Raw genomic sequence first — 18,629 nt, forward strand, 5'->3', positions numbered from 1 at the left:
GGGCGAATTGCGACGGAACCAGGTGGGGTTTTGGAAAGATGGAGAATCCCAGGTCCGTGAGCAGCTGGACGGTCTTCGCAGTGTGCTCCACGGCGAGCTCCCTTGTCCTTGCCCGGATGAGCCAGTCGTCCAGGTAGGGGTAGACGTGGATCCCCTGTAGGCGCAGCCGCGCCGCCACCAGTGCGAGGCACTTGGTGAACAGCCTGGGTGCCGACTTCAATCCGAACAGGAGGGCTTTGAACTGGTAGTGCCGCCCTTGGACCACGAACCTGAGGAACTTTTGGTGTCTTTTTAGAATGGGGATGTGGAAGTACGCGTCCTCCAAGTCCAATGATGACAGGAAATCGCCCTCCTCCAGCTGTCCCAGCACGTGCTGGAGGGTGACCATACGGAACTTCTGTGCCTTGATGTACTTGTTCAGTCATCGTAGGTCCAGGATGGGGCGCCATCCTCCTGTCTTCTTTTTTACGAGGAAGTACCTTGAGTAAACTCCGGAGCCCTGAAGCCTCTTTGGGACGAGCTCGATGGCACCCTTCTTGAGCATCGCCCTTACTTCCAACAGTAGTCGAGGGACGTGATTTTCCTTCCTGGCCACGGGTGGAACGCGAGGGTACTTCTTCTGAAACTCGAGGGCGTGCCCTTGGGCCAGGGCGTCCAGCACCCAACGGTCGGTGGAGATGGACTCCCACACGCTGACGAACCTCGCCAGCCGGCCTCCCACCGGGGTGCTTCGGCGGGGGCCCGACCCCACGGTTGGTTCAATCTTGTTTGGAGGCAGCCTTGCCTCCTTGACCTCCCTGTCGACGACGACGGGCACCACCTGACTTGCCGCGTCCCCTGTAGGCTTCCTGGGACGAAGATCTTGCAGCTTGGCGGTACGTGGAGGAGCCACTGCCGGATCCCTTGGAGGCACCTTGTTTGCCTCCGGAGCTCCGAAAGGACGGCTGTCGTTGTTGGAGCACTCCCAGTGCCCGGGCAGTCTCTGTCTGTCTTGATGGCCTGAAGGGACTCATCAACCGCCTTCCCAAACAGGTTGTTCCCGTCGAAGGGCATGTCCAAAACCTTGGTTTGTACGTCCTGGCGGAAATCCATGGCCTTGAGCCATCCTCTTCGTCTCAAGCAAACGCTGTTGCCCAACTGACGGAAACCAGTGTCGGCGATGTCCGTTGCCACCGTGATGGCGTGGTCCGAAGCAATCTCCCCCTCCTGTAGGATTTCAAGGGCCTCAGCCCTTTTGGCGTCGGGAAGGAAGTCAAACAGAGGGGCGATTTTGAACCACAACTCCCTGTCGTAGCGGGCTACGATAGCCAGGGCGTTGGCCGCCTTGATAGTCGTCGCTGCAGATGAGATGATCCGTCGTCCCATCGTGTCCAACTTCCTGCCCTCGCCGTCCGGCGGGGAAGTTGATGTCGAGGCTGATGCCCCCCCTCAGCTTTCTTCTTTGCTGCCGCCGAGACGACCGAATCCGGGGTAGGTTGTGCCAGAAGGCACAAGGGGGCAGCGTCGGGGTCCCGGTACTTCTTCTCGTACCGGTCCCTCTTTGCCGGCGCCGTGGCAGGGTTCTTGAGGAGGGCGAGCCCCTCATCCCAGATGTCATCAAGAAGCAGTACGGCGAGGACCGTCTTCCTTTTACCCTCGCGCCGTTGGTAAAGGAACCCTTCTTTCTTCTTTTCTTCTGGGCAGAGCTGAAAAGGCTTGGATGCCCTGGAAATCATGGCATAAAAGGATCCAATCTCGTTGGGCGCGGACGCCCGAGCAGGGGGCGATGGGGGACACGTCCCGTCGTCGCCTCCGTCGTCATCTGTACCTGTCGTAGCCGTGTCCGTGCCTGTATCATCCCCGTGGGTAGTAGACCGGGGGGAAGGCAGAGCAGGCCGCAGAGGTGGGAGAGGTGGCATAGGATGCATCCTCCTCCTCTTATGCGGTGGACTCTCCGAAGGTCCTGGCTCCGGTTCCCCCGTCGGGTCTGGCTCGGGTACCTCCGTCGGGGGACGGGGCAACCATGTCCTTATCTCCGAGCATAAGGACTGAATCGCTGACAAAATGGCCGCCGAGGTGTCCTGCGGCGCCGGAAACGACGGGCGCGAGGGCTCTTGAGGAGCCTCGTCGGCGACACCGTCGCTCTCGTCGTCGCCCTCGTCGGGATCCCTCCCTATGGGCTGGGCCTCTTCCGCGACTTTGATGAGCTCTTCTTCAGAGGTCGTGTCCGTATCCACGATGGCCACACGCCCCTCCCCCACCTTTTCCAACGAGGACTTAGTGGGGGTCTTCTCAATGGGCCTGAAAGACAACTCCCTCCTCGGTGGCAGGGAGACTCTGGGTCCTGAGGGCGCCTCCACTGGTGTAGCCTCCACAGGTGAGCCAGGGCCGTGGCGACATCCTCAATCGAGGTCTTAGCAGGGTGAATTAAGGCCATCGTCACCTTCTGGACGCCTGGGGCCTTCACCTTGGGGGGAGGGTCCGAGCCCCGCTCCCCCTCTGCCGGAATCTTCGAGATCTCTAAAAGCTTCGCCGTGTTCTCGGACTTCCTCTTACCCGAGCCAGAGCGCTGGCTCGTGGTTGATGGCGCCGGGGAGGATGTGCCCTGCCTGGCAGCCAAGGCACCTGACCGTTTGGCGCTCCCGGTGCCCGCGGACTCGCGGTGCTTACCCTTTTGTTGGGCCCCCGTCGCCAGGGCACCCTCAAAGGACTTAGAAGACCGCTCTGACTCGTGTCAAAGGCAGCAGAGAGGTCGAGGAGAAGAACAGAGGAATGCTTGTAACAGGCAGAGCAGAGAGAGTTGAGAACATAAATGAGAGCAGTTTCAGTGGAGTGTAGAGCACGGAAGCCAGATTGGATGGGGGTGGGACGTTAGAAATTCTTTGGAGGTGTAGGTAGAGAGATGAGAATAGACAATGGTGGTAGCACATCTGGAAAATTCACTCCCCACACTTGCAGGGGAGCTCGAGTCTTTTGGGAAGGTGGCCAGTCTCAAAATCAATATGCAAAAATTGAAAATACTAAATCTATCCGTCCTTCCAGAGCAGATGGAGCGGATTTGGTCTTGGACCCAGCGTAAAATGGCACAGGAGGGGATCTCGTACCTGGCAGTAACTATCACCAAGACACGCTGGAAACTGTACAGAGCCAACTACCCACAGATTTAGCAGAAAACCAAATCAGACCTGCAGAAGTTGAGTACTCTTACAGTCTCATGGCTAGGGAGGATGACAGCAAAGAAAAAAGGTTGTATTGCTGAGGATTCTATATTCCTTCCAGGCACTTCCAATCCCACTGTCCAAATCCTTTAGATCCCTGCACAAAATGATCTTGGTGTATATATGGCAGATTAACCCCCTCGCATTGGGGAGTACCCTGCCGGCACTACGAAACCAAGGGGGCCTGGGACTTCTGCATTTTCAGGAGTACTATGAGGCAGCACAACTTCAGGTGGTGCAGGAATGGTTCTCGGGGGAGGAGGGGCACCCATAAAACGTGGCCAGGTAGGACAGGGCTGTGGCAGGAACACCCATGGCAGGGATTTTATGGCTTGAAAAACTCAAAACCACAAAATGTCCATATTAGTAAAATTGTAGGCCTAGTAGCGGATATCTGGGACTCTGTTGGTGCAGGGACCTTTATCCACTAACCCAGCCCCTTTCACCCCCCTCTTCAACAACCCGCAATTCTCACTGGGTTTGGATCAGGGGTCCTTTCGGGCATGGAGGAAAGCAGGGTGCCTGAAGCTGCGGCACATGAGGCAAGATCAGGAAATGATGTTTGAGACCTGCAAACACAACATGGGGATACGAGAGGAAGAACGGCTTAGCTATTATCAGTTGAGGCATTAGTCAGACCCACATATTAGGACCGCTGCGAGCAGACAGCTGACCCCTTTTAGAAGTTCATTATATCTCAGTCAGGGTCATCCCTTCACAAATATCTAATGGGCAGCCCATCTCCTGCACAGTGGCGGTAAATGAAAAGATGAGACTGCATTGGGCAGCGCAATCTCACAGGATAGGTGGGAGTACCTGTAAGGTAATAAACCTAAGCTAATGTTCTCCATCCAGCTCAGGGAAATGCGGTATAAAATGATGCTACAGTGGCAATATAGACCAGTAAGACTCCATTAAATGTACCCAGGGGTCCCGTCGAGGTGTTGGAAGGTCTGTAAAAACAGATTGGGCTCACACTTGGTGGGACTGTTCAGTTCTCCAACCTTTTTGGCAATGGGTAAAGACTCAGATGAAGGGGATCTTCCCATGTTGTGAAGAACTAGACAGGATATGTATGGGTGGTTTGTGGTGCAACAAACTTGACCAAGGGACAATTAAGGGGTTATATATCATTCTCTTAATAGCGGTATGGCTCGTGATAGCACAGAAATGGAAGCAGAGACATGCGCTGACAGAGTAGGAGTAGTTTCTGAAAGAATGGAGCTTTGTGGCCATGGAGTCGGCAACGTATAACCTGCAAGGGGGATCAGGATGCGTTCCAGCGGGATTGGGGCCAAGTGCTGTTGTATCTTCAAAGTGACTATAACGTACAGTGCTGTCCCAACAGACTGTGGACATTGGACATAGTATACGGTAATGATGACCACTGTGAAAATATTGAAATCATTTATCAGTCACTCTGGTGGCGGGCGGGGCAAGGACTTGGAGGATACATGGGGGGCTGTGTTGTAATTTTACTTACTATGCAAAATGTATAAAAACACATTTAAAAAAAGGAAAAATAATCCACAAATCAAGCAAAACGTACTTGGGGTCTCAAAGGTGAGAGTTTTAGCATACATATGAACATCTAACCCAACAAGTAGTCAAACAAAAACAAAAACTGACATGATGCAGACATTCAGATGCTCATTTGTCAGGAAACTACTATAGAAAAACTGAAACATGAATTTGCTGTGCTTACCGATTACTCGTATTGGAAAATTGAATGCTGTCAACCTTGTCCTACAAAGAAAATCCATTATTAGCTTAACAATTTAACCAAAACAGTAAAAATAATTCAAATAGATTCATAGATTAAATGTTACGGAACATCATTTACAGTATGAAACTCCAACTCCGATATCTTCTCAGGCTGACCTGATCCAAAGAAATAAACCCTAATGATGTGATCTGTGCTCCCTGTTGCCAACAACATTCCACCTAAGGAGAGTAAAAACAGAGAATTAGGTTACGGAATAATATTCTCTCTGCTTAAGCGTAACAGATCATTTTGAATGAAGAACATTATTCACCAATAATATCTTTGCAGCTTGCATCAGTTTTAAGGCCATTTACCCGGGCTATTATAACTTGCTTACTAAAGCAAGTTAGGCGTTGGTAGGACAAAATCAGTAATGGGATCCATATATGGCAACATATACACATTAACCAGAATGCTCCTTCTAGGTTACTCCCTTGTCAGAAGGTTCATTTTCATGTGTGGGTGGGATATATTACTCACCGTAATCCTATTTCTGATGCTTGTATCTGCTTAGATTCACATGATTTTCATAGGCCGACATCTAGTGGAAGCTGCATAGTATTGCACATTAAGTTTTTCGAATCAGCCCAAGGTAATACACTGGTAAGCATAGCACACTTACCCACTTGGGGTTATGAAACCCCAATAGATGTACTGAGAAAATAGATTTAAAGAGACTACAAACACAGTTTCTCTATTTATTTGTAGGGAGAATATGTAAGCTGGGTGACTATTGAAAGACCCAAAGAGAGAGAGAGAGAGAGAGAGAAGAAAAACATTGGTAAGAACGCCAGTATGTAAAACAAACATTTAAGTTCTTGCTCAATGGATAGAGAAAAAGTGAGTTATGATTCCCCATTTCTATATTTCCCCTTTTAGAGTGCCTTAAGGGTATAAGATGATTGAAGAAAGAAAGAGAGACAAACTCATCTAGCAACAAGACGGAGACTCAGACGCAAATCATTATGTTACCTTTTCTAACCAAAAACCTTGACTAGCTATGTCGGGGCTAAGTCCTGAAGAAAGCGGATACACGGACAGAGATCCAGCTGAAACCAGTCAACCAAAGTAGTGGTTCAGGGGGATTACCAGAACCCCCGAGACTTACAGATAGTTGGCAAGCTCGGTGAAAATACATCACTCTTTTTAGCAGATTAACTCTGAAAACATTCTTTGTGGAAGTAGAAATACACAAGGAAAATTTTGCTTTTTTAATTTTATAAGACACACAAGGAGGAAGGATAAAAAAATGAATTTCACTTCCTACAGTGTGCGATAGTTTTTAGTTGCTAGTAAAGTAGTGGGAGAGGGAAGGGTTTGTCTCATTTCTATCACCTAACCTAACACCAGCGCTGTCTAGGGAGACTGCATCTAACTGAGGGACAGTTAGTCTCTTTTGTACAGGAATATTTAGTGAGCGATAGGCTACTATAGATGTAGAAGCTATGAATAACTAACTTAAAGAATTTCTGTTTGTATTGTGTGAAAAAGTACAGGGCTGCAGGCAGAGATTGCTGCGCCTAGATGTGTGTGGTATTTAAAAGTAAAAAAAAGTAAACCACTTCCACCCGCCATTTAAAGTACTGGGGCAACAAACATGTTTTACATGAGAAAGTAGTAAAAGGGTCTACTTAGGTAACACCCCAGCCCTCCACATAAAATGGGGTGTGCTGGATCTACAAAGATAAAAAGGTCAAAAAGGGCAATTTTGTTAGGAAAGATTTCATAAATTGTATGCAATTTTCATTCCATGTGTCAACCCCCAAACATTTTGCTGCTGTTTAGACACCATTAACTGACGTTGCCAGAGAAGCACAGCCTTCAGCTGCACTCCTCTGGGCTTTCGCTCACTTTTTATGGCGAAACTGACATGCCCTTAAAACAGTCAGTAATGAGAGACTTTTTCTCCCCTTAGTCCTTTCCTCATGTTGCAGCTTTTGTGCAACATGTAACAAGTGTGGAATGTATCTTACCATACAGCACACTTGGGTCTCTAGTCATTTCCAAAGGCCCTAGAAACTCTCACTGGACTTTTTATGAACTGTGCAGATATGTCATGGACAGGACTGGTGGCAGCTATCGTTTTGCATTATTTTGAACCCTTTTCTACCGTGTTAACCGCGTGTCGCAGCCTGGCCCCAAAATGGCCATGCCACAAGGTTCTTTGTCCTGTCCTTTGGCCATCTTGCTCCTTCACCTTCCCCAGGTCGAGCCGACCCGGGTCAGTCCTTATTTGGTCATGCACTTTCCCGCAAATCCCAATGCTTTTGCAGGCTTCTGCATGCCTTGTGTGCGCCTCCAGGATGTGGGCTGGAATGTCTGATCCCAATACACATCCTGGGTGGCAGAGAGTCTGGAGTGCCCTGAATGCCTGGGACCACCGTGGTCCGTGATTGGTCCACATATGGAGTGTGTGTTTGTGAGCAGATCTCCCATTGGGTCCTCTCCGTTTTAGTGCAAAGGGAACTTTGGATAAGAGGAGGTTGAAAACACCACTACCAGGTCGATCTCCTGAGTTCACACCGAACAAAGGATAGGAGCCAAGTATCCTGCAACACGAAGCAGAGTCGAGGAACCGCTGGTGACCCGCTGGAAGGTTTGGCACCCTGAGCCCGCTGTCCAGTGGGACCCCTCTGCATCTGGTCATCCTAGAAGGTCTGCAAAGACGCTTCGACCCATTGGAATAGTGGGACCAACTATTCTCGGCACCTTCATCAAACCCTGCAAGTAAGCTTTCTCGGAAGTGTCCCTGTGCCAACCAGTGGGCTGACCAGTTTACCCAGTTGCTTTGCTGTCACCGCCGCTGTTTCGAGGAGGCCCTCGAAAACTTGGTATGCTGCTAGCACTGTACACAGCACCCTCACACCGAAGTCTGAAGTGAGACGAGTGCACCAGGACCGGAGTAAACACGGTTACCGTGTTGCCCTGCAGCGGCAACGACCTATGCAAGTTCGCTGCATTTGTGACCCTCTTGCCCCTGAAGCCTGCTGCAGTGAAACTGGGACGATTCCTCCACCCGGAGCGGAGAAATCGCCACTGTCCCGTTTGGGAATCTTCGCTGTATCTCTGGAACTGAAAGGTGCAGAGACGCCCTTATTGCCGCATTTGAACCAGTGAAGTGGACTGAACTGGCGAAGTTTGGGTCTGCTTGCGTTGGGGACTGGTGAGTACTCCTTACCCCAACCGGTGGCCCCTAGCGCAAGAGCCCATTTTTATGCACGAGTGGCCCATGGGGGCCCCTCTCCTTTCCACAGCTATTGCGAAATAGCGACTCCATCCCTCTCTCGAACTGCCTCAAGTGAAGGGCCTTCTTGAATAGTGGGAACTTGTTCTGCATCGCCTCATCCATCTTTCTGAGCTGCTAGAGACCTTTGAAGAGACCCTATCCTGCCCATTGGCACAAGTGCGTGCATGTATTATTGAGCACAAGGCTCCTATCTTCGTAGGGTTTGGACTGCCTCTTAGTTAGGTGTATTATTGATGTTGAACTGGGCCTAAAGATTGCCTGCACTGCCCGTTTCCTTCCCATCTAGGTTGTCGACATATTTCGTGCATTTAACCCTTTAGACCCCAATGGTGTGTGTGTGTGTGTATATATATATATATATATATATATATATATATATATATATATATATATATATATATATATGGGATACATTACTCACCGTAATCGTATTTCTGATGCTTGTATCTGCTTAGATTCACATGCTGTGCATAGGCCGACATCTAGTGGAAGCTGCGGAGTATTACAGTTTGTTTTTCGAAAGTCGAAAATGGGCGTCGACACAGGCGTGCCAGTAATACTATCCCTAGTGTGACGTCCACTGTACCCAAGATCCCTCACGCGTGTAGGATCCTCAGATTGTATTTTTTCTGACATGAGGAAGCATGAGGAGTAGCGTGAGTACAGATAATCCAAGCAGATAGACAGAAAAGGTAAGACTACAAGCAATCATGCGCCTTCTCTCGGAGGGGAGGAAGGGTGGGTCGCATGTGAATCTAAGCAGATACAAGCATCAGAAATACGATTACGGTGAGTAATGTATCCCTTCTGAGGCTTGTGGAATCTGCTTAGATCACATGCTGTGCATAGATTAGCGAGCAGTACCAGAAGAAGGAGGTGGGATGTGAGAAGGGTCATGAGCAAACAGGTGTCTTAGAACCGCTTGTCCCACTTGTGTATCTGTCTTGGAATGAGTGTCAATGCAGTAATGCTGAGTAAAAGTGTGAATAGAGCTCCAAGTAGCCGCTTTGCAAATGGTGTCGAGGGGAACATTTGCAATGAAAGCCAGAGTGGCACCAATGCCTCTAGTAGAGTGGGCCCTTGGCGTAAAAGGCAGAGTCTTGTCAGAAAGAGAGTAACACAGCTGTATACAGTTGATAATCCACTTCGAGATAGCGCCCTTAGAGACGCGATCCCCCTCTCTGCCTGTAGCTACGGAGACAAACAGTTGATCTGTTTTCCTTAGCGGTCTGGTTTTATTTACATAGTATAGGACCGCCCTACGCACATCTAGGGTGTGTAGTTTCACCTCAGCCGAGCTTTGCGGGTTCTGGAAGAAAGCCGGAAGCTCGATGGACTGGTTTACATGGAACTTGGATATGAATTTAGGTGAGAACCTAGGGTGTGTGCGTAAAACCAGTTTGTCCTTGTGGATAGTAAAGAAAGGATCCTGCACTGACAGAGCCTGAATTTCACTGACCCTTCTTATGGAGGTAATGGCTACTAAGAAGGCCGTTTTATAAGTCAGGTGTTTGAGACTACTTTTATGCATGGGTTCGAATGGGGGTCCCATGAGCTTAGCTAGCACCACGTTGAGGTCCCATCCTGGCGGTGGGTTCGAAATAGGAGGGTGAAGTCTCTTTACTCCTTCCATGAAGGCTTTAACCACTGGTACTTTCCACCACGAGACCTTGTTATGGGATGTGGTGTAAGCCGAGAGGGCTGCCAGGTGTACTTTCAGCGAGTTAAAAACCAACCCTGCATCCAGCAGGTGGAGCATGTATGTCACAACGTTGGAAGGAGTGCAATCAACCGGGTTGATTTGTTTATTCTGGCACCAGATAACGAATCTTTTCCACTTATCAAAGTAACAGTGCCTTGTATTTGGTTTCCTGGACTCCTTTAGAATGTCCATACACCTCTGTGGTAATTTGAGATGTCCAAACTCTATGACTTCAGGAGCCATGCTGCTAGGTTCATAGAGTTGGGTTCCTGATGCACTGTTTGACCCTGTTGCTGGGACAGTAGGTTGTACCAGGCTGGGAGTCTGATGGGTTCGCACACCGCCATCCTGCGTAGGTGTGGAAACCATGGTTGTCTCGCCCACATGGGAGCAACTAGGATGAGCGTCATAGATTCCTTGTTCATCTTGTACACCACCTTCCTGATGAGAGGAGTTGGTGGAAAAGCGTACGCAAACATCCCTGACCAGTTCATCCACAGGGCATTCCCTTGGGAGTCCGGCTGGGGGAACCTGGATGCAAATCCTGGGCATTGTTTGTTTTCGCTTGTGGCGAATAGGTCTATAGTGGGGAAACCCCACTGAGAGAAGAGATCTTCTACTACGTCTCTGTGAAGGACCCATTCGTGTTCTTCTGGGAGGGAGTTTCTGCTTAGAGCATCCGCTAGGGAATTGAGCTCCCCTGGAACATGTTGCGATGACAGGAAGATGTTCCGTCTGAGTGCCCATATCCATATTTTCTGGGCAAGCTTGGACAGATTTGGCGAACGAGTCCCCCCTTGCTTGTTCAGATAGAACATGGCTGTCGTGCTGTCCGTCCTGATCTGCACCGACAAGTTCAGTAGATGGGGCTCGAACGCCCTTAGCGCTCGGAATACTGCCAGAAGCTCTAGCAGATTGATGTGGTTCTTGGCTACTGAGTGAGACCAGAGACCCTGAGCTGTGTGGTGGAGATGGTGAGCTCCCCACCCAGTCAGGCATGCATCTGTAGTCACCACGGCTTGTACTTCGGGATCGTAAAAGGGTTTCCCCTTTGCGAGATTCTCTCTTGTCCACCAGTGTAGGCTCTGTACGAGTGTTGGCGAAACGACCACTAGATCGTCCCAATGACCACTTGCCTGAGACCACTGTTTCGCCAACCATTCCTGCATGGGACGCATGCGCAGACGCGCGTGGGGGACCAGGTAAATGCATGACGCCATCATGCCCAGTAACCGCATAGCTTTGCGTACTGTTATCTGTTGACCTGACTGATAATGCGGAATTTGCAGAAGTATATTCCGAATTCTCTCTTCCGAAGGGAAGGTCAATCCTTTCTGAGTATCTAGGATAGCTCCTAGAAACTGTTTTGAGGTGCTTGGCACCAGACTTGACTTTTTCTCGTTGATGGAGAAGCCTAATTCGTGGAGGAGGTCGATAGTCCTCTGAATGTTTGACCTGCAAATTCCTGGGGTTTCCCCCGTTATGAGCCAGTCGTCCAGATAAGGGTACACCGGGATTGCTTCCCTGCGTAGGTGTGCAGCCGCCACCGCCAGTACCTTGGTGAATACCCTTGGTGCTGAAGCTATCCCGAAGGGCAGTACCTTGAATTGGTAGTGGCGACTGTCCACCTTGAAGCGCAAGTACTTTTTGTGCGCTGGGAGCATGGAAATATGAAAATAAGCATCTTTCATATCCAAGGTTGCCATGTAATCCCCCTTTTTTAGGAGGGGGATTACCTCTTGTAGCGTGGTCATACGGAATTTTTGGGGCTTGACATATTTGTTGGCAGGCCGTAAGTCCAATACTGGGCGCATTGTCAAATCTTTCTTTGGCACAAGGAAGTAAGTTGAATAGATACCCTTGTTTACCTGGTGTCCTGGGACGAGTTCTATCGCGTCCTTTTCTAGCAGAATGGCGATCTCCTCGAGAAGGATCCTTTGATGCTCTAGGGAGTGCACTCTTTGTCGTGGAGGATGATTCCGGGGACGCTGCAGTAGTTCTATACAATATCCTGCGGATACTGTTGACAGCACCCATCTGTCTGAGGTGATCCCTTCCCAAGCCTGGGTGAAGGTGGAAATGCGTCCCCCTACTGGGGTTGCGTGGCAAGGGACCCTGAACTGAGCGTCACTGTTTTGGTGGAGGCGTGCCCCCGCCCTTGTTGGGGCTGCCTCTGCCTCTTCCACGACCTCTCTTGTTACCCCTGCCGTAACTCTGGGTAGACTGCTGGTTGTTATTCCATTGTGTACCTTGTCCCTGGGCATAGTTGCCTCTTTGTGAATTTTGGCCGCGTGGGCGACGAAAATTATTGTTCCCCCTCTGGTTAGGGGGTTTGTTGGTAAGCTGGCCAAGGGATTTGAGAGTCTCATATTCATCTTTGGCATTTTTAAGTGCGTCTTCGACCGCTTTCCCAAACAATAGGTCGGGTTCCACTGGCTTGTCTATTAAAGAAGCCTGGGTTTCTGTCTTGAATCCCGACTGCCGTAACCACGCATGTCTCTTGATAACAGTACCTTCTGCTATCAATCTCCCTGCGTTGTCAGCGGCGTCGAAAGTTGCTTTTAAAATGCAACCAGACACGGCTCTCCCCTCTGCCGAGATCCGAGCCAGCTGGCCCTTTAACGGTTCTGGAGCAGAGGCAATGAGCGCCGCGACTTCTTCCCATTGATGGCAATTGTAACTAGCCAACAGGGTGGTGGAATTCGCAATCCTTGCTTGGTAGGCGGACGTTGAGGCTACCTTTCTGCCAAACCCGTAAAGTTTTTTGCTCTCCTTGTCGGGAGGAGCTTCTGATGAAGATAAGGGCGTGCCAGCCCTCTTTCTAGTGTTGGTCACCACTAGGGAATCTGGTTTAAGATGTCCCTTTATATACAGAGGGTCAGACTGGGCTGCCCGGAAAATCTTTTCAATTCTGGGGTTGACAGCTCTGGTGAGGTTAGGATTCACCAGGGAAGGATCTATTCTTCGTTGGATGGATTTGAGGATAGGGATGGTCTGAGCGACCGGTCTTCTCTCTCCTACAAACTCCTCCGCGAAGTCCCTTTCTTCCTGTACACCGTGGGTGTCGATGTGGAAGTGTTCCGCTGCTCGAGCGAGAACCTCGTTAAGGAGGGGCTGGTTATCAACTGGAGAGTCAGTAACTGGGGCTTCGCTTTGTACTGGGGAATCTACTCTGTAAATTTCCTGCTCATCTTCTCCCTCCTCCAGGTCCTCATCCTCTGCATAGTAATCTGTCCCGGTTTGTTCTTCCATAAATGCAAACTCCTGGTCCTCTTCAGGGAAAACTTGTCCCTGATAACTGGGGAGTGGAGTAGAATATGGAGTGGAGTAAGGCTGAACCTTGAAGGGTTCAGGTCTTTCGACCCGGGGCTCTTTACTTAGCGGGATAGGATCGGAGGAGCCTGAGGGTGTGGCCCCTTGAGGGTTATATGAAAGAAAGTGTTCTGGGTTCTTATCATAAAAATCAGCCAAGGAAGACATCCTAGACATAACCCTGTCTATGTCTTCACTGGACCATTCCCTGGAACAGGGTATTACTTTAGCAGGTGATTTATTTTCAAGGGTAGACTTGTGTTTGCTTGTCTGCTTAGGCTTTACAGGGGTGGAAGGCTGTGCTTTCCGCTGTTTCCCCCCTTCTCCGTGCGTGGAAAAATGTTTTCCCTGTCCCTTGGGGGCCCCAGAGACTTTCGACGCCTGGCGTCGAGGGTCTGGAGAGGTATCTGTGTGCTTCGGGCGTGGGGCCTCACTGATGTTAACCGCGGTCTCGGTATCTTGGAGCGCGGCCTGGGGGTGGAAGTCGTCTTCGTCTCCCGACGATCGAACTTCCGTTAGTGTGTGTAGCGAGGCACTCTTGGCAAGAGTGGATGATTGCCTTGCGTCGTGAGGCGATCTCGATCGAGAGCGCCCAGAGGACACCGAGTCGGACCGTTCTTTTTGTGCCTCTTTCCGGGAAGTCGACGTCGTCGAGGTCCGGTTGGTCTTAGTGTGTTTAGTGTGTGTTAGGTGTGTAGCGCTTGCGTCGCCGGGGGTCTTCCCCATAGCCGCCTTGCCGGACGACCTTCCGAGGTCGGGGACCTGCGCTCGTCGGCTGTCTTTCGACGCCGTAATGCCCTCGCCGTCCGAAAGTACGGCGTCGCTGCCATCGCTGAAGGCGCCCTCCGCTGCCATGGCCTCCTGCCTGGCGTGGTGGGCCCAACGCTTTGTCGAACGGTCCTTAAGTGTCTTAGGTTTAAACCTACTACACGCTCTGCAGTTCGCTTCGGGGTGATCCCTCGGCAAGCAGAGATTGCACGTGGCGTGCCTGTCGACCCAAGGGTATTTGCGATTGCACTTGGGGCAGAATTGAAAAGGGGTACCCTCCATACGCACCTTAAGGCAGCGGGCTGCTAAGTGTAGGAATATATATAAATGTAACTATATATCAAGAGTGAAGAGTATGCACCACCCCCCACTCTCCCTACTTGTAAGGGCCGAGGCCAGCGGCCTACTAGGCCCGGGCCGAGGCCAGCGGCCTACCGAGGTTGAGGGTCGACGTTGGGGTGGGGAAGGGAATGAATAAGAATTAAAATTATAATAACAGCAAAAGTATGGCTAAGGCCAGGGAACTCCGCAAGATGCTTCCGACCAGTATGGCGGAAAAAAACAATCTGAGGATCCTACACGCGTGAGGGATCTTGGGTACAGTGGACGTCACACTAGGGATAGTATTACTGGCACGCCTGTGTCGACGCCCATTTTCGACTTTCGAAAAACAAACTGTAATACTCCGCAGCTTCCACTAGATGTCGGCCTATGCACAGCATGTGATCTAAGCAGATTCCACAAGCCTCAGAAATATATATATATAGTATTGAGTGTGATGTATTGGTTTACGTAGTGTTACTGGGATTCTTTTACTATGGTCCATGTTGCAAAGGCCTTGTAATAAATGTGTCTATATTTTTGATATAATCCCAGTCTGGAGTAATTTGTAAGTGTCCTCGCTCTGTGTGCTCATTGAGGTCCTTCAGTCACCCTCGCCCCTCCTGAGACTTAGTCTTGACCACCTGCCATAGTTACCCTGATATTGGTCTGGCTTGTCCAGAGGTTACCCTGTTCCAGGAAACTAGGATGGCCTTCTGAACCTCTGCCCCTCCAGGTCAGAGTTCAGAAATCCTTCTTAACACATTTCAACTTACTATTCTTGGGAACGGTAATTCATCCAAGAAAAGGTATTTAAAGCTTAAGAGAAATCCAAAGGACTTCTCAGTGACACTGCACTGAAGGGGCTGTGTGTCACTATACAAAAAGCAGATGCCTATGGAGTTTGTCAAACTCCAAAATCAGTGAAAACAAAATCCAAATCAGGGAAAAACACTTGAGTGTGAAAAAGGTTGCAGTCAATCAGGAGTTAAAATTAAAAAGTCCTAAGTCAAGCAAAAGAGCTGCGGGTCGCCAAGATTGAAGGGAATTAGCAGACTGCAGGGGCGTACCCCGCTCAACATACTATACAGAATAGCGAGCATGGGGTTGCGGGGGAAACAGCTGCAGCTGCCTGAAAAAATAAAATAAATTGAAAAAAAAAAGAAAAAAGGCCCCTGCGACACTGGTTCCAGATCACAGAAGTTAAAGGGAACTGGCGCCACAGGTACACAGCGCGTCTTCAAAGGTTAAGTAGGTTGTGGTTATGTTGGGGGTGTGTCGTGGTTGTGGTGTACGTTTGTAGGGGTTTGCAATGCATGTTTGCATAGGAAATGTATGAACCTTTTGTGGTGCGTACATTTCTCATGCAAACTTTTCCATCGCAGACTTTTCCGTGACAAAAAAAATCACGCAGATCCATATAAACCTTGGGACAGCCTGAAAGACTTCCCTGTGCCACTGCACTGAGGGTGCTGTGTTAGACAAATGAAACGATGTTGCCTCATGGAGTGGGTTAGACTCCATAACCAAAGAAAACATAAGAGTAAAAACACATTCAAAATACATGAGAGAGTGGGGAAAAGGGTCACACTCTCCAGGTAAAAAAATCAAGTCCTCAAAATCCAGAAAAGGTGCTGGGAGTCTGTAGGGTGAAGGGAATTAGCAAGTTTTTGAGAATTCTCCCTAACAGTCTCCTCAAGACTTTACCATGGGCCATTTGCCTGAAGCCCGACTCCACTATGTCAACAGCCGTGTCGATCATATGGTCGGAGGTCCCCTCACCATCCAATATGATTGCTTTGGCCTCCTCTTGCAGATCCGCAGATAAGTGCTTGGTCAGTTTGGACATACGGAGCCACAGCTCACGGTCTAGCCGTGCAGTCATGGCAACAGCGTTTCCAGCTCTAATGGTTAGAGAGGCCGACGATGATACCTTCCGGCCCATAGCTTCAAATTTACGCCCTTCTTTGTCAGGTGGAGCTGAAAGCGGCGATGATGGATTAGCCAATCTTTTCCTGGCTGCAACTGTTATGACAGAATCCGGTTTGGTATGCCCACTTAGGCATAATGGTGCAGTGTCCGGTGCCTTATACTTCTCCGGTCTTCAAACAAGGGCCGGTGTGGACAATGGCGTAGCCAAGTTCTTCGCTCCAGTGCCCCATATTGTGTCCAAAAGGGGAATAGTAGTGACTGTCCTTTTACGTTTGTCTGTATGTACATAGAGGACTGATCATTGGGTGGTGATCGCTAGATCATTGGGTGGTGAAGCGTCTCCTGGAGAATCCTCCTTCGGTTTTTCTACAACGTAATTGTCCCACTTGCTCTGCGTGTCTGGCTCCTGGGTAATCTCCCCTTCTTCAGGGTCTGAAAAATCCCTGAAAGGATCTTCCTGCCAGTCGGAAACGGATGCTGTGAATGGAATCATCGTGGGGTACCTTGTGGGTGGTCTTGGTGTAGGTGAGGATCTAGGAGGGGAGACCCTTGTCGGTGAAGCACCGAGCGCCCTGCTTCTGGACCTGCGGGGAGGTTCCAGTGAGCTTGCTCTATTCTGAGGTCTGCTCCTGTTAGGAGAGCTCCTTGGAGAGTTATGGGGTGGTGAAAACTGCCTTCGAGGAGATCTTTCCATCGGTGTAGAGGAATGATGCCTTTGTCTCGGACGCCTATTAAATTCATCAATTATCCTCTGCATTGAAAGCATGAGTTCTGGATCATATGGGTCTGTGGGCTCCTCTGGTGTGGGATGTCACGGAGGACTGTTCTCCTTGTGAGGATCGGTTGCTCAGGAATGAGTCTGAAATCCTCCTGTAGGATGATTTTAGGAAGTTCTGCCATTTCTTTTAAGGGAGACAGTTGGGATCCTATTGGCAGATTGAAGGCTTCCAGTGTATGGGGGTCTGTGTCCATTGGTTTGAACAGCTTGCTTTCCTTGGAAGGCGTGTTTGAGATATCCGTGGACGGTGCCTTGGACTTATTCTTTTCCGTCGACGAGTAGTCAACTGTCGTTGACTGTGCTTTCGTCGACGGTGGTTTGGGTGGCGTCGACAAGGACTTCATGAACGACGAAGGTTTAGTGGACAGGTGGTGCTCCTTCTCCATCGACGATAGCTTAGTTGACGAGTGGTGAGATTCTTCCGTCGATGATTGCTTAGATGTGGTCGATTTCGACGACGATGACTTAGTCTAGGACGAGGAGGTTTGGAGCATTGTCGTTGATGTCTTGGGTTTCGTCAACGGCTTCCTCGTCGACTGGCCTGCATCGCCGGTGCTGCTCGTAGACTGGGTTTTGATGACGACCCCCTACCCCCCCGGCCCTCCTGGAATTTTCGAAAAACGTCTTACCTTTGGAGGAGGTTTTCTCAGTGTGCTTTTTCTTTTGGCCTCCAGAACCAATGGAAGGTTTCAATTCTGCCTTTTTCTTGCTCCTATGTGAAGGGGAGGAGCTTCTTTCCACAGGGGAGGCCCTTCTATTTGAAGTTTGCCTCTCTGAAGGCTTCATAGATAGTACAGGGGCTGACTTAGATGACTCTTCATCAGAAGAGTGTCCTCTAGATTCCAAATGTAGAAGGAGTCTTCTATGCCTGTCCTGGAGAGTTTTGTTAGAAAAAGTCTTACCAATATCACATTTGTGAATGTCATGTGGATAGAGACAGTATATGCACTGCTCACGAGGGTCTTTCATGTAGACCAGTTTCTTCTTGCATCTCACACAGTCCCTGAAAAGGGAAGGTTTCTTGGTAGTAGGTTCCTCTGACATGGTGTGAAGAGAGAATTCACTCAAATTTCGAGTGAAAACAAGTGTATTCTGAACCCAGAAACACTGTGCAGGGAGCATTTGATCAGATCATTAAGGTAAAGCTGTTTTCTGAGATTTTTTTTTAGTTAACAGCAAAGAAAAATCAAAAAGATCAGAGAGCTGAGGATTCCCTCTAGTCTGTTAGACTGCAGTGAAAGATCTGAAGATGGCTGCCTGGGGCAGAGCTTAAACCCTGCCACCTCATTGGTTAGTGCCATAAAGGAACAAAGTGAGGTGGAGGGACTACACAATTAAGTGGCTCATAGGCTTTAATGGGCAATCTACATTGTGTTTTCTATGGAAATAATGTATATATATTTAATTTTTAAAAATTCTTTAAATCACTGAGGATTCTCAGTCTGACGATGGGGAATATTCGAGCATCTGAATCTATTAAAGAGCCAATGCTGGAGAAGCTCAGAAACTCTACCCACCCTCCCTTTTCCGACACAAACACTTTTGCGCACCAAAAAAGACAACAGACAAAAACCAAAGTTGTTTACCTGACATGTCCCAGCACAAAC

The 18,629-nt window shown here is 49.4% G+C and overlaps 1 protein-coding gene across 2 annotated transcripts in view; it reads right to left on the reverse strand.

Annotated features, from left to right (window-relative positions):
* Positions 1-18,629, reverse strand: part of PHIP (pleckstrin homology domain interacting protein) — a 2,101,228-nt gene that overhangs the window by 1,882,273 nt on the left and 200,326 nt on the right. For both annotated transcript variants that reach the window (XM_069606291.1, XM_069606290.1), the window contains exons 11-12: positions 5,041-5,141; positions 4,903-4,943 (exon numbers count right to left, since the gene is read on the reverse strand). In XM_069606291.1, coding sequence (XP_069462392.1) covers positions 4,903-4,943; positions 5,041-5,141 — 142 coding nt within the window. The remainder of the gene's footprint in view (positions 1-4,902; positions 4,944-5,040; positions 5,142-18,629) is intronic.

Source organism: Ambystoma mexicanum, chromosome 4p (assembly GCF_040938575.1).
Source record: "Ambystoma mexicanum isolate Mex_15411 chromosome 4p, UKY_AmexF1_1, whole genome shotgun sequence".
In the NCBI taxonomy this organism is placed as follows: domain Eukaryota; kingdom Metazoa; phylum Chordata; class Amphibia; order Caudata; family Ambystomatidae; genus Ambystoma; species Ambystoma mexicanum.